Raw genomic sequence first — 26,121 nt, forward strand, 5'->3', positions numbered from 1 at the left:
AAGTCAGGTTCCTCCTCCTCAATATTGCCTGCCTATTTGTTCTTTAGCGTCGATGATGCATGAAGAGGACAACCACGGCCATCTTTGCCGTTGAGACATTTCTACCAACGGACTCAATTGCTTCTTCTCCGGCCAGGCATCAACGAACAAACAACAACCCAAAAAAATGGTAGGCCACAGGTGGTGATGGGCACACTCTGGAGCACGTCTTCTGGGCAAGGACAACGACTTTTTGGCTCGCGAAATTCCGTCCTTGACCAATCCCTCCCCTTGTCAGTCGGTCAGCCAGTCGGTCGCAGGCTCCTCGGCCACGGCATGGGACTGAGAAGCGGGGGCGCCTTCTGCGAGTAAAAGAGAAGCTTCTTGCCTGCAGCCATCTGGCCAACTTCTGGCAATAGCGAATCAGAACCATAGCTCGACTGCGCCCGTGGCATGAAAATACGAGGCGTCTCGCCAACGTGACCGACGCCTTGTCGGTGCAGCAGTTCGTTCTTTGTCATGTTCCAGCCTGACCGATTCAAGCTCCTTGGCCCTCTCGCTCTGTGAAATTATAAAGCGGGCATGGCACACAACCCGGCGCACCAGGACCAGAGTCGTCGTCTTTTCTTTTGGCTAGAAGCCTTTGCCTTGTGCACTTTGCACCCGTCTTTTTGCTGGTGTCTGCGTTTTGCCCAGATAGCTCATTATCATCATGACCGCGCCGCACAAAATCTCCAATGACGACTGGCGGAAGCATAAAGCGACCATCTGTCGCCTCTACAAAGACGAGGACATGCCTATGACCCGGCTCATACGGGTGATGTCTGAGAAGCATTGCTTTGATGCAAGGTAATTACGTCCCTGATACCGTCTTGGTTCAAGCTCACATTTCCAACAGCAAGCCACAGTACATGAGGCAGTTCAGAGCATGGGGAGTCCGCAAAAACCAGAAGGGCGATTTCTGGAAAGACTTGAGTCGACTGTTGAAAAACATGAAGCTCAACGTTGCAGACGTGGATGTCTTCTTCAACGAACGGCTCATCCCGGAGAGAAAACTAAGAAAGCAGCTCCCCAGATACGACCTTCCCACATGGACGCAAACAACTGCGAGGTGTCGAATTCCAGACGGGATATTCATCCGCCCAAAGATCCAGATACCACGATCTCTAATCATCTCATTGCCATGGTATCAAATATGCTCTCAGCTCGAAATAGCTATGTCAAGTTCAGCAACGAGAATGGATCGCCCCCCGTCGCCTTTACCATCCGCCGTCGTGGATGTCACCGATGGGTTCCTCGGACTGGACTACGATGGCTACTGGAAAGAAGGTGTCCTTAGATTATCACTAGAAACCGACATGGATCAACTTTGCCTTCCCTACCTTGAATTTGCAGAGCATGGTACGGTGCAGAAAGCTCCAAAATTCAATAACATCGTCAACACTGCTATTGCTGGCCTTTTGGATCTCCCACCTTGGTGGACTAGGCGGGAACTTTTCGCGCACACCATGGCTCAGATCGCAGTGTACATGCCCGAACGGCGGCCTGGAGAAACCGAAAACATCGTCAATCAACTGATCGACCCCAACTCAACAACGAGGATGCAGGTTTTCATGTCATTTGCGGCGCTCGTGCTAGCCAACAACCTTCTGGACAAGAAACAAGTTGACGCTTTCGTCATTACGCTAGACGAAGTGGCTGGGCCCAGTGCTTTTGATATGCTCACTTTGAGGGATGACCCCAGTACTGGCGCCATCATCTCAGAAGTTCTCTTTGCAGCCGTGAGAACGGACAAAGGGGGCCTAGTGAAAAGCGCGCTGAGGAACGGGGTGAATGTGAATCGCAGGTCTACTGGCTTCTACTCGCAAACCTTGATTGTCGATGCAGTACAGCGGAATAAAGTTCGCATCGTCGAGATGCTCGTGGATGCTGGTGCTGATATAACCCCGGGAAGAAGGGACGTCCGACGCGGACATGAATCCGGATGCCCATTATTCCAGTATTCGGTTAAGTGTACTGCTTCGGAGTATTACCAGTTTGGAGATGTCTACTGCTGTTGCGAGACTAATTGGGCAAAGATAGAATGTCCCATTGCCGCTGCTGCCTCTTCATGTAGTGCTGACAAACTCATCCCTCGACTGCTGAAGACGTCAGTATCAACGCTGGCAGGTCCTGTGATGGTGAGTGCCATGCGAGGCGGTGCCAACAGGGAAACAGTTGAGTTGCTCCTGCGAAATGGTGCGTCGGCGAATGAATGTTCCCTACAGTACCATCACTACCCCTTCGGTATCGACGATGACCGGAATTGCACAGCCCTGTCCGCGGCGGCATGTTCTGGTGACATGGAGATGGCCAGACTGCTCCTGGACTATGGTGCAAATCCAAATGGCCCGATAACATGCGGACACAAAAGAATCATCGAAGACTGGGCCGAGCAGCTTTACCAGTCGCCCCTCGTTGTTGCTGCAAAACGTGCAAATTTGGACATGGTCCGGCTACTGATTGAACGTGGCGCAGACCCAAATTGGTCGATTTTGGACATGTTGGAAGAAAGTAGAAGGGAGGAAGCTATTCAAGAAATTGAGTGGACAAGAGACAGTTATGCCGATAAGAATACTCGAATTCTCGTCCACTTCCCCCTACAAGCCTCAGCACTTCTTGAAGATCCAGCCATCACGGAATACCTGATAAGCAAGGGAGCAGCAGTGAACCCAGGTCATGGCACGCCACCTTTGTCAATTGCAGCGTACCATGGAAGAGATGCGACGGTCGACTTATTGATAATGTGGGGAGCCACGATCAACCCAGTCAACGCCAAAGCGTGCAGCCTTTCCCCCCTTCAAGGAGCAGTGTGTTCAGGAAAAGAGAATATGGTGCGGCGGATGATCTCTGCCGGAGCAGACCTGAATTGGTGCTCATCTGGGAGATGGGGAGGCACCGCACTTCAATGCGCCGCCGAAAGAGGACTCGGTGCCATCTTCGACATCTTGCGATGCGCAGGTACCAGACTCGACTCTTCCTCGACTCCGAACCATGCAACGACAATTCTTCAAGAATTTGTCAAACACCGTGACTACGACCGGTCACTTGGGCTGCTGCAAGACGGAGTGTCTCCTAACGGCGTGAGCAAGGATGGCTCCTCGCCGTTACTAGCAGCCATTCTGCGTCGGGATGTGAGCCTCATATCCCTTTTGCTTGAATGGGGCGCGGATGCCGATGATGCGCATCCGAAGCCCGCGCTATATTACGAGCAGGTAATGCCCCCATATCTTGCTCATAATATCAATGAGATGCTGCAGGAGGACCCAAACCACTCCCTACCTCCTCTCCACTGGGCGGTTGTTATGGGCAACTTGGATGTTGTGACCCGTCTATACAATGCCGGAGCTGACGTGAACAAAACTGATTGCTCTGGAGACTGTCGTGAAAACACTCACGGCTTAACTGCCTTGCATCTGGCCGTTGCATGCAAACACAAGAACATTGTCGAATTTTTGTTGGGCGAAGGGGCCGATGTCAACTCCATCTTTCGCTATACTGACTTTGACATACTCCAATCGCCAGTGACTATCTCAGTCGGAAACTCAGACTATGAAATTACGAAAATCTTACTTCAACATGGGGCAGATCCATATCTGGGCCAACTCGGTAACAACAAGATCCAGGAGGACGCCCGGCAACTTCCGCGTGACCTATTTGCCCTTGAGGAAGCATGTCTCCGTGGAGACGTCCAGATGGTTCGCCTTTTGATGTCTTCCGGGGTCGATGTCCGTGTTGGATATCCTTTGGTTTTCACTTTTCTCGGTGAAGCTATATATGATACTTCTAGGATTACCGAGCAGAGACGGGAGATTATGGAACTGCTGCTCGCTGGCGGCGTGGAAGTCAACCACCGAGCCGCTGACATTTTCCCACCTTTGCAGGCTGCTCTTCGCTGTGATGGCTCCACACAATCTGTTCGTGCGATAAGACTTCTGTGTGCTCGTAGACTCATTGAGATGGGTGCCGAAATCAATGCTGTGCCGTCCCGTCGCTACGGTGGGAGGACTGCGCTTCAAGCTGCTGTTCAGACCGGCGAGGTTGAAATTGTCCAATACCTGCTATCAAAAGGGGCAGAAGTCAACGCTCCAGCGGCGCCAGACCGCGGAGTTACAGCCCTGCAAGCTGCCGCAATCAAGGGCTACTTGCGTATCGCACAAATTCTTCTGGAGTATGGCGCTGAGATTGATGCGGATCCAAGTCCTAAGCATGGCAGACGGGCAATTGACGGAGCAGCGGAATGGGGACGCATCGACATGGTGAAATTGCTCCTGGATAACTACGACGGACCTCGACCCATCTCAAAGGTCTGCGAAAGTGCAATGAAATACGCAAAGAAGGAAAACCAGTGGTACGTGATGAAGTTTTTGGAGTCTTACACACCGCCGAAACAATGAGATCGAGCGCGGCGTGACGCTGTAGCGTACGAGGAAGAGATTAGTCGGACCGTGCCGACAATTTTGGTGACGTCTCGACGAGCGTGTTGATTGGGCTTGAAACAGGACGTTTGAAGGAGCTCTGGGGAATGATGGAGCGCAATGAAGGTCTTTGTTCCGGTCGGTTTGGCTGGTTACTGGCTCGAGTGAAGCTGGCCGTTCATCTGGCAAAGTATTTCGTTCATCGAAGGTAGATTCCCTTCCAATGTTCTATGCTCTCTATTCATGGTATGATGTTTCATCACGATCATAGCCTTCCCATAATCATCATCAATTCATGCTCGTCATCGTCTCGGTGCATATCGCCCATGTATCCCAGTCCTACCCCCTTCTTGACCCTCGCAGCATGTTATCCTCGGGCCACCCTACAATCAAACCCCCTCACTTTCCCACACCCTCGCCGGCCGCGGCCACACCCGCTTGTACAGCGCGACGCCGACGGCGTCGAGTGGGCCGATGCGCCCGTCGAAGGTGGCCTTGAAGTAGCCGTGGGTGCCGAGCGGCTCCTTGATGAAGCCCTGGCGCCCGCGCCGGGTGAAGAGCGGCAGAGCCGCGAACCACTGCACGTCCGCCCGGGTGAAGAACATGTACCGCACCGTCACCAGCTTCTTGTGGATCTTGTACGGGTGGCCCGTCAGGATGAGGCGTTTGGCGACCACCCGCGTCGACGAGGGCGGCAGGGTCGTCGCGGTCCCGATCAGGCGGAGCGGAGAAAGTGGTGTTGAAGAGGAGGAAGGGATGCGCTGGGTGGTGGTGTGCGCGTCGATCAGTGCCGGTGCGGTTGTGTCCTCGATTGTGTCTGGGTTGGTGCCGTCTGATGACTGGCGAGGGGATTGGCGTTGGAAGATCAGCACCGGCACAGAGCCCCACGTCAGCGGCCCCGTGAAGCTCGCGATCGCTGTGCGCCCTGGGTGGAGGAATCGGTCGAATTTGTGCACGTCGTTGGGCGTCTGGCCCGCGGCCGAGAAGACCGGGTTGATGAGCAGGCGCCGGTGGCCGATCTGCACGATCAGCTCGTCCTTGGACTTGACCGGTTCCGCGAGGTCCGAGCGCAGCGTCACGTTGAGGTTGATCACGGCGTGTTTGTGCTCGTGCCTGAGCAGCGAGAACATGGACGACGGCTGCGGAGCGCGCGACTGGAGCGAGATCGGCACGTCGCGCAGCTCGATCTCGACTCTCGTCCCGGCCAGCACCGCCCCCGCCAGCGACTCCTTGATCACGCTGCTGTACGACTTCCGGTACTCCGGCACCTGCAGCAGGCGCTTGTACTCGGCGGGCTCGTAGGGCGCGTCCTCGGCGTGGTTCCACTCGCTCGTCCGCAGGCTCTTCAGCCCGCGGTACTTCGCCAGTCGCTCCCGCGCGAGCACGTCCGGGTGCAGCTCGATCTCGTCCGGGAACTCCAGGTCCTCCTCGGCCTCCTTCTTCCGGCGGCTGGCGCGGAATTCTGCGAGCTGCCGCGCCTCCTCTTCCGCTTCGAGCGGTGCGTCGTCCTGGTCGTCGTCGAGGTTCATTTCTGACTGGGGATATTCGGAGGGGGCTTTGCCTTCCATCACGCTGCCGCCGTCTTCGGCGTTCGTGAGAACCATCCCGCCACCGTCTCCGGCGTTTAGTGACTCTTGCTCCGCGTCCATGGCCACGTCGCCGTCTCGGTCTTCGTCGTCGCTCATGTCGGATTCAGAATCCGACACGTCATCCAGAAACCAGGCCGCTTGGTAGTTGGAAGTCCCCGGAGGTAGTTTCTTGGGCGGGGGAGGCATGTGAGAGTTGTCGTCGGAGAAATAGTGATGGTCATCGAGTAGAACCCCTTTATGCTCGGTGGTGGCCACGGTGCTTGCTGCATCTTGCATCTCGGCTTCCTCGGGTGCCAGCTCTGCGAGGTCGTCTTGGTCCGCGGTGGGTTTCCACTCCTTGATGGGCTCGTCCGCGTCCATCTCTTCGGCCTTCCGCTTTTGCCCTTGGCGAGGCACCTGTCGGATTGAAGAAATGCGGAAATCTCCCCAGCCTGGGACATGGACCAAGCGATCCGGATTCAGCGCTTTCCCTCGAATCGTCCCGAACAGCGTGACACTGGTGGTCGCGGTTGTTTCGTCCACTTGGGGGCTCCAGTTGGCTTGCTCGATCAGCATCCAGCTTCTGTCGTCTCGCCACCGAATCCCTCGCGTTGAAGCCGTACAAATCCGTCGGACCAAGTTTGAGCAGTCTGATTTGCTGTCCAGGCTGGACAATTTGTCAAGAGCGGGAAAATAGCGGCCTAGAGCAATGTTCATCTCCGTCAGATGGCGCATCCTCTTCGGAGCTGGGATTGTCTGATCTAGGTTGATAACGAGAGCGGTCACATTGGTGATGCCTTGGCCTTCGAGTGATCTCAGAAATAGATCCTCCTCTTCGCCGTACTTTTGCTCCGCGTCGAGAACAAAAATCACCCAGTCCGCAAGCTTGCAAATGTCCAGAGCGTTCAGCAGGTCGAATTTAGCGGGTAGATAGAGGAGGTTGCGGCGAAAGCGGTCGACTCGGACGGGAACCGTCCCAGAGGAGACGTTGGAATCCGAAATATCGACACTTTCATTCAGGGTCTTGATGACCGAGTATGGATTGATGTCACTCGAAAGCGGCACGACTGCAATGTGTTTTGCTGCTCCATCGACACCTTGAAATATGAGCTCTTCCCCCTCTTTCTTGTCCTTGTGGTGCATGCGCAGTTGCTTGGCCTGGTTGCGTCTGGCGAGTTTCGACATGACTTGTTGGTGAGGGGTCTTTCTCTGGCCTCTCTCTGGCCTTTGGCTCTCGATTTTGCCTGTGATGGAGTCAGCGAGTGTTCTAACTCGTCAAGAGCGTTTCTTTTCTCACCTTTCGCCTGGTCCTTCAAGGCGCTCTTCGAGGCAAACCGCGACTTGAAGGGTTTGTGCTCGACCTTTGTCGTGCTTCTGTGGTGATGGACAGAAGTAGTGGTGTGTGCCATTGCAGCATTATTTCCGGTGCCTCTTGCTTTGAACCTGTAGGGCAATGACATACCAGGTCTTGTCCAGGACTGGGTTATTCAACTCGCCGGAAGCACACAATTGTTTCCAGAAATTTATTTCTCTGCGCTGTCTGTGTGGGGAATGTCGAAATTTCTCCACTTTTCGACTTGCGCAGATTACGTAACAATCGACCCCTCAGACACTAAGCCTCATTGGGCGGACGAGGCTGAGCAGCTTCATCAAAGGGCCTTCTGCGCTGCTTCTCGTTCCAAAGTACCCATCTACGACATGAAATGACAAGCACGCCTTGTCGCTAGCTGCAGCTCTAGCCGTAAACCTTCTCATCGAGACTGCCGAAGGTCAACGTATTACGAAATGATGAAGCTTTACACGCAGGCTTCCGTCGCTCACGTGGGCAAGAAAGCCGCACATCGGCTTTGGCTGTTCGCCGGCCCAACCCTCCCCTCCCCGTTTCTCTCAACTTCACTTAAGCCTACTAGATATACGAAACAGAAAGTCGATAAACAAGGGGTTTACGTCTATTGACTCTTAAGTACGAGGCATTTGTCTCGACATACTTGTAAGGCCTATCAATAATAGCACGAAATTCTCGCCTCAACCACCCAAGCTCTCGTCCCCGAACTGGTGAGTTCGCAGCTTGTTTGAGACGACCTCTCTTTGCCAACGTTCAGTATTCAAAACCGTAAAGCACCCGGCAATACTTCACCAGAAGGAGAGGCCCATTGAGATTCTCATTGGTACTTTGCATGACCGATAACAATCATTAGACGAACATCTGGAGCGGTGAGACCACAACAAATTGCATCATATGGCTTCTACTGAGCACAAAGAAGCTCCCCTCCAAAGTTTCGTCTACGATGCCTTACCCCAAGCCGATTGTGACATCCGGCTACTCGACCTCGAATGGTGTGAAGTCAAAAAGATACTGCGGGGGAGTTTGAATGCCGTTGGGTTGGCAATGGACGTTGGCTACGAGACGCTATCTTACACCTGGAATGGTGAAACACCGTCAGTCCCGATCATGTGCAATGGGAAGACCCTCCTGATAACTCAGTCCTTGAATCTGGCTCTGGAAACCCTTTGCAAATTGTCATCGCCACGCCGTCTATGGGTTGATGCGATCTGCATTAATCAAGCCGACGATCACGAGAAAGCCCAGCAAATACCTCTAATGCATTTGATATATTTTTCCTCGAATCAAGTCATTGTCTGGCTCGGCACTTCTACAGAAGCCACCGATCGAGCCATGGACATGGCAATGACGCTTCTCGAGGGTCTAAAGACAATCCGAGAACCGAACTTGGAGGACTACGCCCCAATCTTGGAAAAACTGGGTCTCCCCATCCAAGGTGATCTTATCTGGGAAGGGTTGGGCGACCTCGTCAGTCGAAGATGGCATGCCCGCCTGTGGACTTTACAGGAATTTGTCTCCGCTCGAAAAGCCACTGTGTACTGCGGCTCCAAATCGGTCGACGCCGAGATACTGAAGAGTCTGTTTAGCGAGTTGGGTCGCACAGGCTTGAACTTTGAGATTTTAGCAAAGGAGGACACGAGGGCCTCTGGATACACAAGTTTCGAGAGATTCGACTACAGCATCTTGGTGTTTGCCACCTACATGGCTCGGCGTCGGGAGTGTAGTGAACCAGTCGACAAAATCTACGCCATCAGAGCACTTTGCAACCCCCTCGAGTCTGTCAGAGTGGATTATACAAAGGCCAGCCGGAAGCAGTACTGGAAACTGTATATTGAAGTCGGCCATCTCTTACTACAGGAAGAACCAAGTCTACTTGCCTTGGGAAGTATTTGTACGAGCTCCAGATGCCCAGAGTTACCATCCTGGTGCACCGACTTCAACTCGGTCCCGCTTCGGCACCCCATATGGGATGGTCTCGGTGCAGGCGGTCCTGCATTCGAAGAGTCCGTGCCGCCGCATGTCGCCAGTTCGTGGGACAAGCGGCGGATATACCTGCGAGGGTTCGCGGTCGATTCCTTTGTCCAAATTTCCGACCCCTTCCCGGACCTCGAGCTCGAGACACAATGGAGTAAACGATGGTTTGCCCATATTTTGGAATGGCTTCAGCATTGTCTAGACTCATTCGCCCCCTACACAAAGCAAGACGGCGATAGGTCAAATGACCCTTCCGAAGCATTCCTCCGAGGAATATTTTGTGCAGAAACGGACATGAGCAGGTCCGACCTCCTGGAGCTGACACAGCAATATCGTCTTGCAATTTTGGCTCTCGAATTCGGAATCCATGATCGATTCCTAGGCAAAGGCGGGCTAGAAAGCCTTCTAGACATCAATCATGCTATGACCACCATCAACCATATACGTACTGCATGTCCGCACCGTCTTTTTGGCGTCACTGCCCAGGGACGCTTGGGGTTGGCCCCTAAAGAGCTCCGGGATAAGGATCTGCTATGCGTATTTCGAGGGGCGGCCGTCCCTTTTGTCCTACGGCCTCTTGACGACTCAGATACGTATGAATTGATTGGTGAGGCATATGTTCATGGATTTATGCACGGAGAGCTTTTCCAAGATGGGAGATTCCAAGACGATGCCGGCAGTACGGTATTTGAGGTTGTTTAAGTGGAAATTCACTGAAGAGATCATGAAATCGCGCTCTCGAGTTTGACATACTGAGACGTCGACACCTCCACCGCAGTTACACCCAGCCACAGTGATCTTGTACTGAAGCGGCATTCACGGAATGCTACAACAATGGTATGTCACGAAATGAAAGTGCCTACATACGCTCGAGGGTCATGTCCAAACCTGCTAGCTTTGAGACAAGATCGGTTCATGATATGGGACCCAAGATATTGGAGTGTGTGCGTCTCCATCAAGCCCCAGATGTGCCAATACGACCCGGAGACGGCAATCACCCCTGGTCATTTGGAGTTGATGTACGACCGACAATGCCGAGGAAATGTGACTGGGATTCACCTGAGTTCTTGCAAGGCCAACTCTGACCCACGAGTTCCATACAAAGAGTTGACAAGGAGGAGCCTTATCAGGCAACGCATATATGGGTCAGCAGTTACCATAATACTAAAACCTTGATCAGCATGACTGAGCCGACTGAGGTACAGGGGCTCGAAGAACGACCTCGCCCCTCCTGAAACCTAGTCCAAAGCAATGGCTGCAAGCGTGTGTCAGTCGACGAAACACTTATTCCACATTCGACCGTCTCCTCCTATTGCCCTCTCAATCCTTCCTGGTTCAACAGCCACCTCATCGCTTCCACCATCTTCGGCCCCAGTCGTGGTCGAGAGTACCCTGTGGCATAGATAGTCCAAGCAGCATGGCCTAGATCCGGAACCACGTCACACCGCGTCGGCACTCCGCTTTCCCTCAATGCCATTTCGTAAACCAGACCGTCGTCTCGGAGTACATCCAGTCCCCCTACATGGATGTATGTCGGGGGTAGTCCGACGTGAGGGGTCCTGCTGTTGAAAGGTGAAAACAAGGGAGATCTGATGTCCGGGGCGAGTGTGCGGATAATGCTCTGGATAGTGTCCCGATTTAGTGATGGGTTGTTCTTGTTGTCTTCCATCGAGGTCCATTGCTTTTTGTATTTGGCGGGGACGATCTCCTTCACGAGCAAGAGAGGGATGGACACGAATGCGCCAGTGAGCGGTGGCGTGAGGCCTCGATCCTGGGCCAACTGCGTCAAAACAGCTGCCATGGTCCCTCCAGCTGAGACTCCGCCGACCACGAAACCCTGTTGAGGATTTGCACCAAACTCTCTGGCGTGTTGGGACAGCCACACAAGAGTATCCCATGCGTCTTGCATCGGAGTCGGGAATGGATGTTCTGGAGCAAGCCGATACGTCGCAGAGACAACCACGACGTTGAACTCGCGTGCAAAGTCTCGTGCTGGGCGGGTCATGTAATCGACGCTGCCGTTCGAGAACCCTCCTCCGTGGAAGAGCACAATGAATGGACGACTATTACTGCCACTGTTCAAAACAGGCGCCGCAGCATCATCCATGTGGCCCGAGGCGAGGGTATGTGTCTTTGTCACGATCTTTGGCCGCACAACTTTCAACTCCCCTCTATGACCGTCGGGGAGAGGCACAAAGGTATAGAATTCTTCGAGATCGCCGTGAAGGGGACCGAGGGTTGCGACAAGTTGTCTCTCTGCTTCTCGACGTGCTAGACGGACCTGGTCCAGGCTCTGAGGTGCTGGCCGTCTGCGAAACATCGTGTGCTGACTGCGTTTGCGTTCTGGCCTGGTATGGAGTCTGGATGTTGTTCTGATAGATGTGCCACTCTGCGCACTGTCTGTTGGAGGAAGCAGACCAATGCAAAGGAGCCATGGCGGCACCGGGCGAATATTTAAACAGGACTGTGCTTTTACGAGCCCCTTTCAGTCTCCAATGCATCCATTCCGCGTAATCTCGAGAGATAGTGCCGGATTAGGAAAAAGCCCCCAAGTTGCCACTTGCTCAGGCACTCCTGAGGCTGGTGAGGCCTCCTGCGCCACGCCAGCATGATCGATGTGATGCTTCTACCGAGGCCTGCGTGCCAAAAGTTGTGTCTGCTCCGACTTTGTGGTATCGGCGCCTGTATCTGGTAAACCAGATCTATTCCGTCGGGGGACTAGTATGGCCTTTTACCGCTAATCTTCCACCTCAAAGGAAATACTCGGTAGAAATCTTCTACATATTCCTACCCATTGCTGATAGATATGCCACACACCACGTAACCCTCCAATGTCTACATCTACCGTAGGTGATCAGGAAGCCGGTGGCCATGACGGCGAAGAAGGTCCGTTCCACAACTATTTCAGTTTTTGTCCGTCCATCCGTAGCTTTCGTTATCTAGCCAAGCTTAATGTATATACCCAGAACCACAAACCCGTGACCCAGAAAGCCAGCAGGAGCAGCAGCAGCCACCGCCGAAATCACCTGCTCGATCATCATCCTCACGCATTGCGCGGCCCGTGACGCAGGAAAAGGCCGCCGCCGGCGACACGGGCACACGCTATTCGCTGGCCCAGCGCGTCCAGACGCTTTCCCTGCTCGCGATCGGCTGGACGCCGCGCCAGGTCGCGTTCTACATCAAAGTGCCCGCCTCGGAGGCCCGGCGGATCTTCAGGAAAGCAACGGAGCGCGGGTACCGTCCGCAGGAGGACCTGCGGATCCTGGATCATTACGTCGAGGATGGGAGGAGGACGGGACAGCTGAGGAACGGGGAAGCCAGGGCGGTGTGAGAGGTGGTCGGTATTATTGACGGCGTAGTATTTCTTATTGGTGTATAGATACCTAGGTATGTACCTAGATGTACTCGGTTTTCGGTGTCTGTTGGGCTGTCTGGTCATTGTGAAAACATCGCCGTCTCATCTTGGGAAATAGTTGGGGAAATGGCGGGGCTATCTAGGTGCGAGGTACACTACACATGCTGGCGGCGCTGATGGCTGGGCTCGTGATAATAGGATAAATAGCGTGGCGCTGTGTACCTTGATACATGCCTTTGATTCAATTGTTGATACAACCAGGTAATGCACATTGTACATTGCACAACGATGCGAGAGCCATATACTGTGTTTCCATCATTATTCGAGGACTGATCTCTCCCATCTATATCTGTATGTGCAATTTGCCTATATTATGTGACCAAGCTCTATAGCTCTTGTACAGATTTAGTCGTGGCCTCCCAGGCGCTTCACCTCCTCCTTCACACTCTTGATGACGTTCTCAACAAGGTCGTCCTCCACAATGCCCTTCTGCCATGTAACTCCCAGCACCAAACAACCATCTGCCCCCGTCACGACCGACACTTCGATAGCACTGGCCGTAACGCCAGCGCTCTGCGTGAATACCATCCTCCCTATTTCCACCCCGCTGTCGCCCTCTACCCGCCCTGCCGGCTTGAAGAGTCCCAGGTTGGACAGCTCAAAGCTCGAGTCCCTGTCCTTGCCGACCTTGGAGACAAACAGCTCCTGCTGATAATCATTCACGTACCGGAGCATCCCGACACCCGCGTTGTGGCCCTTCAAACTTAAGACGCGCTCGATGTTCTGGCGGGAGCGCTGCGCCTCGGTCCACGGTAAGAGATCGCATACTCCCTTCTCTGGGTCGCCGTGTGGGACGAAGCAGTCGCGTGCGTACGTGTCGGACATGTCCAGCACCCAGACCCCCATGCTGTCATCCGTGATCCCGGCGTCCGCGGGCAAGAATCGGCGCGCCGAAAGAGCACCGCTACATGCGACCTTGGTGAACTTCTCGGGCAGGTGGGCAAAGAGCGCGCCGGCGATCAGTGTCTGAAGTGCCCCGGTAATGGTCGTGTCATTCTCGCGACAGATGTTCTTGAACGCCGTTGTGGCCGAGGCTGAGAAGGCGAGGTGGCGGGCGCCTGGTCGTCCTAGAGGCGTGGTACACTTGAAACCTGTCCACAGGCCGGGATCACGACTGGACCAGATTTTGTGTTTGAAGAGAATGGTGAGGAGGTGCCACGTTGAGACTGGTAATGGATGCAGGGACTCGAGGCTAGGTAGCAAGGGTGTCGAGGGTGAGAGAATGATTGACGTTGAAGATAGGTCTGAGGGAGGGATTGAGAGGGATTGGGACAAGGCGGTATGAAAAGTCCTGTGGAATGCCATACCCGAATTGCCGTCGCCGATGGCATGGTGGTAGAAGAAAGACACGGTGAAGTGCGAGGGATGAACGGAGCTCGTCAGGATATATACTCTCCAGAAGGGACTTGGCGGTTCGTATGGGACGCCATGCTGAGCGCTGAGGAGCTCATCTAGTTCAACATCTCGCTCGCCGTCCGCGTCCGCATCGTAATTCAGGTGTCGCGCTTGGAAATGCACACATTTGTCGAGATCAATCTCTGGTAGACGGATGAAGTGTGGGTCTTGGGTATGTTCGTCCACAACTATGGATGAGAGGATTGGGTGCCGTGTGATGACATCCCCTAAAGCCTTGTAGATGCGCTCCTTCAGTCGCTCAGAATGGCTCTTCGGGAGCTTGTACGAGGCTGTCACTGCTGGCCCTAGATAGAACTTCAAGTCATGTCGAGCTGTCGAATAACGCTCCAGCCTGCCTTATAAGGCCCATGTCAGTCTCGTAGAACTGTGACCTCTGAAATCGACAAACATCAACATACCGACTGGGCGCAATTTCTCAAAGCTCTCCATGCTGGAGCCGCCAAACATCAATTGGATGGTCGCTGCATACACCTGTTAGCAGCCGAGTTCTGGGGTTTTAGCACCTGCGATCGACTGCTGCCTGATCGATCGCTTGCGGCTCGACCGGATGTTATTGCACCGCCACATCAATTTCAGACTTCTTCTCGGCGTACGAGGGTTGTGGCATGCTGAAACCTTCACTAGCATCAAGGTAAAAGGGGAGGGTCTGTAAGGCTGGGTCCACTTTATAGAGTTGACGAGGCTAGACGGATTAAATATAGATCCGGATCCCGACAGTTGCTCTGTGCATTCAAGGGGGTTTATCGAGACGCTGTGCTACACACCACTCCTTTGTCTGCAGCACCCATTTCGCCAGAGATGGCGCTTTAGCATAATCCAACTGCACTCGCTCTGTTGAAGAATCCTGCGAACTCGAGAATAGACCGACATGGCCCGCGAGCGCGACGGTCTCCTGTCCGAGAAACACTACGATGAAGATGCGGCTATTGTTCCCCCCGATTCAGGATCTGATACTGAGGTAGAACTGGACGGCGCAGGTCATGTCAGGGAGGGCGACAGAGACATCCTCAAAGAGACCGAAGAGCATGAGAAACTGTTGCACAAGCCCTCGAGGTTGGAGACAGCACGAGCCGCATTTGGGTTCCGCGAAGGAAGGCAAGATGAAGGAAACAATGCCGCCAAAGCTCGGAGGCACAGGCGCAAGAAGTCGAGAAGAAGTGGAGCGGAATCTGCAGACAAAATGTTTGAGATGGAGAGCGGGTTCAAGGACACCAGCTCCCAATCCTCCACGGACAGCGAGTTCGAGGGCACCAAATGGGACAGGCATGCTCCCAGAAAATCCCATCGTGGACGCCTGACCATGATATATCTGGCTATTGTTGCACTCTTCGTCGCCCTGCTCTTTGGCGCCTACAAAGCTTCTACGAAGAAACACTCTCTCACGCCCACGATGCATCGGTTGACCAGGTACAACAACGGCACACATGTTTTCCGACCGACAACAATACTCGTCTCTCTTGATGGCTTCCGTGCTGATTTCCTCAATCGCGGCATTACTCCAGCCCTGAATGCCTTCATAGCGAGTGGGGTGTCTCCCAAATACATGCTTCCATCGTTCCCATCTGTCACGTTTCCGAACCACTTCACCTTGGTGACCGGTCTGTATCCAGAAAGCCACGGCGTGGTCAGCAACCAATTCTGGGACCCCTCGTTGCAAGAAGAGTTCTGGTACACTAACATCAAAGTCTCGATGCAGCCCAAATGGTGGAACGCAGAGCCACTTTGGGTTACGGCCGAGCATCAGGGTGTGCGTTCTGCGATTCACATGTGGCCGGGTTCTGAAGCGCATATACCTGATGTGGAGCCGACGTACGTGGACAAATACAACGGGAGTGAGGCATTGTCTCATAAGGTGGACAAGGTTTTGCAGTGGCTCGATCTGCCTGGCGACGATGACGAAGCTCCCACTCAGCAGGAGAACCTTCGACCGCAGCTTATCGCAGCATACGTTCCCAACGTTGATGCGGACGGACATCTCTACGGCCCGAACAGTACAGAGATCAGAGCCACCATTGCCGATGTCGACAGCATGTTGACTTTGCTAGTGGAAGGTCTTCTCGCGCGCAACCTGACCGAAATTGTCAATCTTGTGATCGTCTCCGACCATGGAATGGCCACTACCTCCACAAATCGACTGATTCAACTCGACGACCTTATGGATATGTCCTTGATCGATCACATCGATGGCTGGCCCCTTCGAGGTCTACGTCTAAAGAATCCAGCCCGTGACGTCCCCATACTCTACGAACAGCTCTCTCAAGAAGCCGCCAAATCAGGTAACTTCGATGTCTACACCCTCGAAACCATGCCTGAGCGTTATCATTTCACGCAGAACGACCGCATCGCGCCTCTGTGGATCGTTCCCAAAACCGGCTGGGCAGTCGTGGAGAAATCCGACTTCGACGTCGCCGAAGCGCTGAGCACGGGCAAAGAGTACGCACCGAAGGGGTTGCATGGCTACGATCACGAACACCCCCTCATGAGAGCCATCTTTGTGGCAAGGGGGCCTTCATTCCCGCACGCACCCAATAGTCGAGTACCCGTTTTCCAGAATATCGAGGTGTACAATATCATGTGTGATTCGTTAGGTATCGTCCCGCAACCGAACAACGGGACTTTGCGGCTTCCCTTGAAAACCGAGGGTTTGAATTCCGAGAATGATAGACCGGGGTCGGAGCCCATCGCAGATCCCATTGACGAGGACGAACATCACGAGGGAGAGACCTCGGACGCGACTGCCGATCCAGTCGAGGAGGAGAAACATCCGCAGGAAGAAGCTCCCGATGTCGATTCCAATTCTCCCGTTGAAGCGCCAACCGAACCCGAGAAGGAAAACGAGACGACACCCAACGACGAGCAGGGAAGCAAGAAAGGCAGCTGGTGGAATTTTCTCCACGAAGAGCTCGAAAAGGCGAAACAATGGGCCAAAGAGTTTGTGGAGTCGATCAAGGGCAACAAGAAAGGGGAAGGCGATCCACCTGTGTGAAAGAAGCTGTGACACAAATGGAGCGTTATAGTTATCCTTCAAGCACGTCTTGTCCCGACCTTTCTATCCGATGTTGGCTCAATCTCATCCGAATCTATTTTCCGTGGAAGAGGAGGATCCCTGTTTTCATGGATGAATTTATGAAAGGGTACGGGCACGGTGGTCAGTCACTCGCTGCTGCGTGCGAGGCAAGTACCTCGAAACGCAGCAGCCAGCCACACGATGCCGACAGTCTCCGTCGGTATACCCTCCGAGGTGTCGACAGTCGTACCGAAGCAAGGGTCTGTCCTAGGAGGCATCGAGCGCTAAAGTCTCCTGTTCGACGCCAGAGAGGTGGCACCAAGGCAGGCGGGAACCTTCAGAATGGCATCCAACGCGACACCATCCGGTGCAATGCGCTTTGTTGTGTTACGCTACATGGCGCACGTCCCGAACGAGGCATGAAACCTAACCTCGAGTGCCTCGTGGATGTTTCCGGCATGGATGAAGCCAGGAAGGCTGACAGGCCGCTAACAAGGAGATATGGACTACAAGGGAGTGTGGTTTAATTCCTCCAAGCGAGTTAGAGGGCAATCCTCTTTCTACCAGGTCTATCATATGCAATTCTATTCTATCTACCTTGAAGGTGTCACGTATAGCTAGCATAGCGTATAGAACGGGTATCGGAGTTCTCTTGACCATTTCATGGATTGTGTGGACTGTGGATCATTATCTACTTGTATGGAAATGGTGTGTTCACTGATACTCCCAGAGGCCGCCTCTAGTGTGATGCTTTCACTGCCCGTGCCATCCCCGTCATTAAAAAACACAAACAAGCCTGACTCCAACTCTTTCTTTAGCGAATAGATTATACAAGTCCGAAGCTTGTCGATTTGGAAAGCGCCGGCGAATAAGAGTAGTAGTCGCTCCAAAGCCTGATGCAACGCTTCAAAAAGAGAATAGAGCACACAATCAGGCACCATGAGCGTCAATGATACCATCAAGCTCTGTCGAATTTCTCTCTCGCATCATACAAAACTATTGCCGACCCTCTTCATTCGGCCTTTCCATTCCTTGGTGGTCTTCTTGTCCTCTCTCTCGATCCTCGACTTTTTCTTCCTCTCATACACCGCCCGGACAGTGTTCTTCACCTTCTCCTCGCCCTCGGCAAAATTGCGCCTCGCGAGCTCGACCACGCTGTCAACCTGGTCGGGCGTATAGATGAAATTCCAGGTGCTCATAAAGTCCGATTTGTCAGGGTCGATGTTCGGGACATCGGGATGCGGAAGGAGAGGGAAGTATATCACGGCGATACCGGCATCTGGGTCCATCAAATGGAACGGGGCGGAGTCTTGATTGTCGCTAGTGTCCCAATTGAGACTTTTCGAGGGAGGTGGCTCTTCATCGGTGGATCTTTCGGCTTTACTACCGACCCAGACGGTACATGGGCCAAGTGTGCTCGCCGCGTCTGGATCTGAGCCAGTTGTCGGACTCTCACCAGTCTTGTCCTCTCCTGCATCTTTATTCTCGCGATCCTCCTCCCTCGCTTCAGCGAGTTTTGTGGCCGCTTCTTGCGGAGTGGTTGCTTGTGCTTCTTCTAGCGCTTTGGCATTCTCTTGCGGTTTTGATGATTTCCTCGGCCATCCTGCACCGACGGGCCAACCCTTGATGCCGCGCTGTTTGGCATACCCATCGACCACGGAAAGCCAATTCTCTTTCTGGATGTCCGCGGAAGCATCGAACGCAATTAAGACGTCAACATCCCGGCCAGGTCGCAAGAGTGGGTAGATTGGGAGATTATTGCTCATTCCAGCATCCATTAGCTGGAGGTGGTCGTGTTTGAAGACAGAATCTGGACATGTCGAGGGGAGTTGACCTTCCATGCCGTACACGAAGTTCGGAATAGTGGCCGGGTCGATGGGATGGATCTTGATCAAGTCTTCGTTCTTCTCTTCGACTAGTAGGTTCACCCCCTCAAATCCCACCATGCCGATCAAAGCCGGCTTGATCTCTTTGTAGTAATGCGCCAGAGTTGCGCAAAAAGCCGACCCCCAAATTCCAAGGAGAAGACTTTGACGGATTTCTGGCAGGGTAATACCTGTGTCAAGCAACATGTTTCGGCCGTTTCTGAAAGGCCGACCCAAGCTCCAAGTTGGTATGCCAGCACCAAACTCTTCGCACCACACTTCCCAGGGATGCATCTCTATCCACTGAAACCATGCCTCCCTCCTGGCTTTCTCCTTGATCTTCTGCTTGAGAGCCAGATTGTCTCGGGATTTCTTCTCCTCCTCAACATCTACAGGTATTTCGTGGCGGACGGCAGTATATATGGGCATCGGGAATTGGCCATTTTCAATGTATATCCGTTGATTTGACAATTTGAGGTCTTGATCGTTGACATCAAGATCGCCGTGTGGAACCAGAAGCCTTGCAGCGAGCAGAAGGCTGTAGACATCCACGAGGCCAAAAGAAGCACCAGGATCACCTTTCAGCTTCTCGACAAAGCCGCTGAGGATGAATTTGTTGGTCGGAGCACTCGTCACCAGCTTCAATGCTGTCGGAGGAAATGCGATATGGGTCCCAATCCGCGACTTGATGTGCTTGAGGAGCTGCCTGTGATCCTGCTTGCCCAAGGAGGAATAGAATAAGGTCTGCAGCCAGCAGCTGCCGCTGACTCCGGCGGTATATGTGACACAATCAAAGAGACCCGCCTCTTGAGCAGACAAGTAGCTGCTTGTACCAGCGACCATTGCCCGTAGGCCCCCGCCACTCCCACAGATCGCAATAGTAGGCACGTCATCAGGGTGGATGTCCTTCTCATCGAGTCCGAGATATTTTGCCAACGCCTTGACGACGTATTGCTTCCTCTTGCGTCGGAACTCCAACTCGTCATTGCCAAGGGTGTCGCCAACGCGAACGGTAGCATTCCACTCGATTTCTGGATTGATGCAAGGGTCATGTGCCTCCTGCCAGATCTGATCTGCCAGCGTCCCTGGCTGCATGGATAGTTCGAACTGAAGCTTTTGAAACCCATCAGGAAGGACCTTGGCCCAATTTGGCACAACCCAGTCTGTAATCTTGTCGCCAACGGTGCCCCAGTCTATTCTTGCAATGCCTTCTCTCACATTGTGGAAGTTTCTCGAAAAAGACGCCCAAGCATTCTCGTCGTCGCTTTCAAAGGCTGGCGCATACTGGTCCGGATCGTTTGTCCGGTCGATGATGGTCGCGTCGCCTCGTTTTGTGGTGTGCTTGGAGTCTTCAGTCTGCGCATAGTGGCTTTGCACGCGCCGGGCATAGGCTATAAGGGAGGCATCTTGAGGAGCATGTACGCCGGAAGGGCTGTCGAGCTTAATGGGATTGGTCCTGCGCGTTGAGCTGTGAACACCGCCGCAGGCGACTGCAGCGAGAGCAGTGTACTGCAGGTAGCTCGAATTGAAGAAAACCCTCGCAGCGCTCATAGTCAGAAGAGCGCTGCATGAAAAGCGGATTAGCAGATGTCAAATTCCATGCTTTGAAGGGAAACCAAGCTTTGGGATCGACCGAGAGCCTCAAGGAGGCTTTTGTTCCTCGTGTTCGTGATGGGCGATGGCGGTTTGTTGGGACGATCAGGTCACAATGACGTCGGAGGAGCTGCAAGCCGATTCCGACGAGGCCGCAGCCGGCACGTGGTGTGGCGGTTCCTGGACTAAACCCGAAATGGACGCCCGCCAAATCATCTTCGAAGCAGCGCAAACCGACGCCCCGTCGAATCCATCTCACATCTCTATATTATCAACTCACATATCCTTATCACTTTTGGGATAGCGGGAACTGGATAGTCCAGCGACTTCTCCTCGCGAGCCTGATCCGGAACGAAACACCACTCTCGCCCAACCCCGCAAAATGCGAAGCTTTGCAGCACAGACTGACACTTTTTGACGCTGTCTCAGATCAGACTGCATGGCCACAGCGCCCGTCGGAGAATTTGACTGGCGCACCTTTCCTGCCTGAAACACTCAAGATGGTGGCACCAAGGAACGCCGCCTTCGCCGAGGAGAGCGCTGAGGTTGAAGTACTCCTGGCTTCGTTGGGGAAGACGAAAGACATCACTAAGCGAATAGCTGCCAGTTTGGCGCGGCTCGATGTCAGCGGTAAGATCGTCAAGGATGCCATCGGGCCGATCTATAGCAACACCCAACAACTTCAGATCACGAGTCGGAATATCGACAAGGTCAATGAAGCCATCGAAAAGCTCAAGCAGCCGCTCGACTCCCGAGGTCGAGAGGAAGGTATTATCAGAGCAGGGCCCAAAGCCTCAGGACTACCGCAATATCTTAGCGCCTTGAAGCGCCTTGACAAAACCCTCACTGATGTAAGCTCGACAAATATGAGGGCCAACCAACAGGCTGTTTCCGATTTCCACAGCCTCCTGTCCACCGGCGTCAACCAGTTAAACGACATGTATCGGCAGATGCTACAGGAGGACGCGCAGCCCATCGAACCTTTGCATCATATCACGAAACAAATACCATTTCCTACATACTCCCAAGAAAAGGCTCAGTCTCTGAGTCAAATCGCTATGGCAATGGCATCCGCCGGAGCACATTCGGCGAGACTGGGCCAACGTGACGAGGACGCGGCAGCTTTGATCTACGTCGAAGTGAGGGGAGACTACCTTCAGAACAGCCTTCAGAACCTTGCCACAGCCTCGATCATGACTTCCAAGCGACGAGGGAACGATTCGGGCATCTACCGAGAAGGCTCCAGTGGTGTCGGGGCATATGCGAACGGTATCGAAGGCATGTTTGTCGCGGAAGCAGAGAACACGTCCCGCATATTCCGTAGCGACCCTGGGCGTGTCTACACAATGACTTGCGGCAAAGCTCTAGGGACGTTTACACGTACTCTGTCAGAGCTGAATAATGGAATCAAGCCACGGATACTGAGCGATTGTTTCCTCGCCTACGAGATCCTAGATCTATTCACACCCCTTAGCTACCGACTTGAATCGCGGACGGGTCAACTGCGATCCCAATTTGCCGATGCACTCCGGCCGATACGTGACACCGCTCGCTCATCGTTCAGCGAAATACTGAGCCAAACAAAGAAACAAGCCGAATCAATTTCAACACTCCCACCGGATGGTAGCACCATCCCGCTGGTCTCACAAACAGCCTCCCGCCTCCAAAACCTGGCCATATTTGAGCGGCCCTTGCTAGTCCTGCTCTCCTCCATCGGCGACGGAAACTGGAAGTCCGCCCCGGGGATGGCCTCCCAATCTACGCTGAACCTCGAATTAACCCCATCCACTGAAAACCCGACGTTACTGTCGCACTACCTCATCGACATTGTGGATGCCCTTCTCTCAACGCTCAACGCACGCTCTCAAGTCCTGCACCCCAAGAAACCCCTCCAGGGAATCTTCCTGCTCAATAGCGTCGCTGTGCTCACTCGGGCAGTCCAATCGTCACCAGACCTTGCTCGCTATTTAGGGATCTCCCCACACAACGCCAAACTCGATGCCTACCGCAAAGCCGGCTCTTCGCTGTATTTGACGGCGTGGCGTGACCCTGCGAACCACCTCTTCGACCAAATCCAGACCTCGTCCGGCTCGCGGCCCTTGTCAGGCCAGGCCATCGATTCGACATCCATAATAAAATCCCTCTCCTCCAAGGACAAGGACAAGATCAAGGAAAAGTTCAAACTATTTAATAGCAGTTTTGACGAGCTGATCACACGGCACAAGAGCCTGCATATGGAGGCGGAGGTCAGGTCGCAGTTGGGAAGGGAGATTCAAGGCATGATCGAACCCCTCTACACGAGGTTTTGGGATCGGTATCATGAGGTGGACAAGGGGAAGGGCAAAGTCGTCAAGTATGACAAGGGCACCTTGAGTCAGATGCTGGCCAGTCTTTAGGAGAGAACAGGGATAGACAGCGTTGCGGTCGTGGGTGTGAGTGAGAGGAGAGATCGGGACGGTTGGATAAAATTGTTGGACTCAACGGGGCCGGTAACCATATGATGAATTGGACTTGTTCGTGGAAGTTACAAAACCGATGGCGGGTTCAAAAAATCGTCTGGGAACGTTAGCCTTTCATGTCGTTGGAACCGGACCTGGCTTGTCCGGCGCAGTGGCTGATGAGTTTTTGGCATGATACATAGGTAGGTAAGTAGGCATCTAGGTGAGCGATCTCCGAGGTTGGATAATATATTACCATAATATCCTTTCGACGCTACCGAGATGCGGCTTTTCCTCTTCGCCTGCACCTTATGAACACCGAAGTCATCCTCCCACCACCCTGGTTCGAGAAACGCCCTTCTCGCTTGACCTTGGAACCTTGGACTCTGTGCCAGACGCCATCATACCGAGAAGAACGCGCCCGTTGCATGCCAAATGATGGTGATGATGATAATGATAACGATAATGATGATGACAACGCCCTCGCCGCGCCTTGATAAACGTGCACAGCCGACACAGCCATGTCATGTCCAGCCCCCCGTCCAGCCCGGCCCCGCCTGGCCTAGCCCATCCGGTGCGCCGCCCATCCACGTCAAATTCAATCGTGTACTCTGTATAGAAGCCTCGATGCGAGGTAGTCGCAAGGCAGTCGGATTGCGTCTTCATGCCAGTCTCCGGGTTTTCGTGATTACGTGCTCGCGGTCTGAATCTCGCCCAGCGCAGCGCGCGAAAACCGAGTCTTCTTCCATGGAAGGAGCAAGAAAAACAACAGAAAAGGTGGATCGGCTAAGAGGCGAGAGAGAGGCGGGCCTTTTGGTTCGCGCATGCGCTCTTCTCATCCTGCTTCAGTCCAAACCCTCGCCCATCGTATCGTATCGTATCGTATCGTATCGTAACGAACCGAATCGTCTCGTGGTCGGCTTGACCTATAGTCCTTTGTCGAGGATTCTTCAAGGCTTGCGGAACAGCTCGATGATGGCCTTCTCTTCCCTCTCCCGATCCGGGTTGAGGATGAAGCGCACCGTGCCCTCGCGCCCTCTCTCGCCGACACGCTGCTTGATCGCCGCGACGGCCCCAGAGCCCGCGCCGGACACGGAGCCCGCGTTGCCAGCGGCCCCGGACGTGGTGGTCGTGCTCGCACTGCCGCGGCGCGGACTCGTCACGTCTCGCGGACTGACATTCTTGCTTGAAGCGCCAGACTTGGAGCCGTTCATGGCACCCGTGCCGTTGACGTTGTGATGGCCGAGGCCGGCTTTGGCGTAGTCGGTCGCGGACAGCCCGTAGGTTTCCACCCACGCCGTGTAGCGCGGGATGTTCTTCTCCTCGGACTCGAGGTTCAGCGGGATGCGCACTTCGAGGAACGTGTCGACAGGGAAGGTTGGTCCGATCACGGTCGAGGTGCGGTGGTGGGTGTAGAGTTCGAGGAGGTCCAGGAGAGTTTCTGAGCCGAGAGGGAAAAAATGTTGTCAGCCATGTATCGCTCCTGCGAGAATCACATCCCCCTTTCCCAGAATATTGGTGGGAATTCTGTCGAGGAGAAGAACTTACCCATCACCATCCCCCTCTCAACCCTCCATTCATTATAATCCACTCCCTTCCAGATGGCCTCGTTTTCCTCCTCCAGCAACCGTCCCGCAAGCTCGAGACAAGCAAACGCCAGCGTCGCTGTCGTCTGCTTTAGAGGCGCCCAGGTTCTGTAGAGATCTAGGGAGATCGAATATGCCGTCTTGACCACAGGTGAGGTTTTGGTCAATGAGTAGTGTTTCGCGAACTTGATGAGGAGGTCCTGAGGGTGGCGATTGCGAAAGTCAAACCCTGAGGCTTCGAGCATGAGTCTTTCAAGGCCGATTATTGTGCGGGAGTGGTGTTCAAAGACCTAGAATGTGCCAAACGCCTTGTGTGAGTAGCACGTGATAGGAGTCGACAGGAGAATGCAAGTTTTGATGAGGAACAAAGACGACAACGTACCTGATCATCGGGTGACAACTGCTCCGTTCTAGGGACCTTCACATTGTGCGCCGCACATAGAATGTCTCGCGATTTCTTGAGTGTGTCTTCAATCTTGCATGCGCTGAAAAGTGCCGCTGCTGATGCGTCCTGTCGATGGAATCGGTGTCAGCATCCCACACGACTAGGTTGTACACGCGATTCTTCAGGAGTTGCGATCTTGTAGGTGGAGCTTACCACAAAGCTGTACTCTCCATCGGAATGCTGTAACCGGAACTTATGATAGTACACAACGGCTGTGTTGAATGTCCTGACTGGCCTGGATACGAAGCGGACGCGTCAGTCACCTAGTCTTGACCATGGCTTGCGCAATTCGGAAAGGCATTTGGACGACGTGAACGCGTTCAGGATAACGAAGGAGACAGGCGAGAACTCACAGCTTCAACGCCCTCCTCACATTATCAATCCACTGTACTCCGGCGAGCCTCAGATTATCCTCTCTCGCCTGGCTGACGCCGTTCTCCTTAAGACATTTCTGGATCTCCTGCTCAAAGACGTAAGACTTGGCGACTTGGACGTGGTTGGGTAGTGGACCACCGCGCTTGGGCGGGCCCCCTCCTGCGGTAGACGTGTTGGATGAGGTCGATGCTGTGGTCCCCTCACCGCCGGGCGGAGGACCAGCAGCTCCGTTCATTGTGTTGTGACGATGATGGTAGTGGGGAGAGACGCCACCACATTCGCACTGAACATCCCACGTCTCTGTGACCGCCGACGGGAAGACGTAGAATCTCGCGGAATCGAAATACCCCGGAGTCGACCACGAAGAAGATGTGTATTCGCTGTCAAACTCTTCGTTCTCATCAGCGGGACTTGCGAGATCGGTGTCTGCAGGTGTTGGTTTGAGGCTCGAAAGAGAAGACCACGAGAAACTTTCGAGGGAGGCAGGAGTGGCGGCCGTTGATTCGTCAGCCTCGTCGGTCACGTGTGGCGGCACATAAGCACGTGAAGACATGACTGCAAGTTTGTCGCTCCGTGTTGGTCAAAGAGCGTCTTGGAGTAGAAGATGGATAGTACAAAGGCGTGTCTGCTGTGAGGGTCTGGTCTAAGTACGCGGGAG

At 53.8% G+C, this 26,121-nt stretch overlaps 9 protein-coding genes across 9 annotated transcripts; 4 read left to right on the top strand and 5 right to left on the bottom strand.

The window, feature by feature from the left end:
- Positions 1-4: 4 nt before the first annotated feature.
- On the top strand, positions 5-4,415 carry PV07_12324 (uncharacterized protein; the record flags this gene model as incomplete). Its single annotated transcript, XM_016399843.1, has 2 exons — positions 5-828; positions 878-4,415. The coding sequence occupies exons 1-2, from the start codon at positions 692-694 to the stop codon at positions 4,413-4,415; spliced, it is 3,675 nt and encodes a 1,224-aa protein (XP_016242655.1). The 5' UTR covers positions 5-691.
- Positions 4,416-4,508: 93 nt separating this feature from the next.
- Positions 4,509-7,523, bottom strand: PV07_12325 (uncharacterized protein). Its single transcript, XM_016399844.1, has 2 exons — positions 7,302-7,523; positions 4,509-7,248 (listed from the first exon to the last, which is right to left on the bottom strand). Exons 1-2 carry the CDS (start codon positions 7,462-7,464, stop codon positions 4,826-4,828), a joined length of 2,586 nt encoding a protein of 861 aa, XP_016242656.1. The 5' UTR covers positions 7,465-7,523; the 3' UTR covers positions 4,509-4,825.
- Positions 7,524-8,102: 579 nt separating this feature from the next.
- PV07_12326 (uncharacterized protein) lies at positions 8,103-10,528 on the top strand. The gene has a single exon (XM_016399845.1). It carries the CDS (start codon positions 8,244-8,246, stop codon positions 10,023-10,025), a length of 1,782 nt encoding a protein of 593 aa, XP_016242657.1. The 5' UTR covers positions 8,103-8,243; the 3' UTR covers positions 10,026-10,528.
- Positions 10,529-12,974: 2,446 nt separating this feature from the next.
- Positions 12,975-14,736, bottom strand: PV07_12327 (uncharacterized protein). Its single transcript, XM_016399846.1, has 2 exons — positions 14,553-14,736; positions 12,975-14,489 (listed from the first exon to the last, which is right to left on the bottom strand). Exons 1-2 carry the CDS (start codon positions 14,599-14,601, stop codon positions 13,084-13,086), a joined length of 1,455 nt encoding a protein of 484 aa, XP_016242658.1. The 5' UTR covers positions 14,602-14,736; the 3' UTR covers positions 12,975-13,083.
- A 162-nt stretch (positions 14,737-14,898) lies between these two features.
- PV07_12328 (uncharacterized protein) lies at positions 14,899-17,960 on the top strand. Its single transcript, XM_016399847.1, has one exon. It carries the CDS (start codon positions 15,023-15,025, stop codon positions 17,138-17,140), a length of 2,118 nt encoding a protein of 705 aa, XP_016242659.1. The 5' UTR covers positions 14,899-15,022; the 3' UTR covers positions 17,141-17,960.
- On the bottom strand, positions 17,809-20,706 carry PV07_12329 (uncharacterized protein). Its single transcript, XM_016399848.1, has one exon. It carries the CDS (start codon positions 20,575-20,577, stop codon positions 18,148-18,150), a length of 2,430 nt encoding a protein of 809 aa, XP_016242660.1. The 5' UTR covers positions 20,578-20,706; the 3' UTR covers positions 17,809-18,147.
- Positions 20,707-20,884: 178 nt separating this feature from the next.
- Positions 20,885-23,338, top strand: PV07_12330 (uncharacterized protein). The gene has a single exon (XM_016399849.1). It carries the CDS (start codon positions 21,120-21,122, stop codon positions 23,013-23,015), a length of 1,896 nt encoding a protein of 631 aa, XP_016242661.1. The 5' UTR covers positions 20,885-21,119; the 3' UTR covers positions 23,016-23,338.
- On the bottom strand, positions 23,148-23,945 carry PV07_12331 (uncharacterized protein). Its single transcript, XM_016399850.1, has one exon. It carries the CDS (start codon positions 23,721-23,723, stop codon positions 23,382-23,384), a length of 342 nt encoding a protein of 113 aa, XP_016242662.1. The 5' UTR covers positions 23,724-23,945; the 3' UTR covers positions 23,148-23,381.
- PV07_12332 (uncharacterized protein) lies at positions 23,923-26,016 on the bottom strand (the record flags this gene model as incomplete). Its single annotated transcript, XM_016399851.1, has 5 exons — positions 23,923-24,498; positions 24,606-24,933; positions 25,026-25,154; positions 25,242-25,323; positions 25,442-26,016. 5 exons carry the CDS (start codon positions 26,014-26,016, stop codon positions 24,008-24,010), a joined length of 1,605 nt encoding a protein of 534 aa, XP_016242663.1. The 3' UTR covers positions 23,923-24,007.
- Between the last annotated feature and the right edge of the window lie 105 nt (positions 26,017-26,121).

This window comes from Cladophialophora immunda, assembly GCF_000835495.1.
Source record: "Cladophialophora immunda strain CBS 83496 unplaced genomic scaffold supercont1.8, whole genome shotgun sequence".
Lineage (NCBI taxonomy): Eukaryota > Fungi > Ascomycota > Eurotiomycetes > Chaetothyriales > Herpotrichiellaceae > Cladophialophora > Cladophialophora immunda.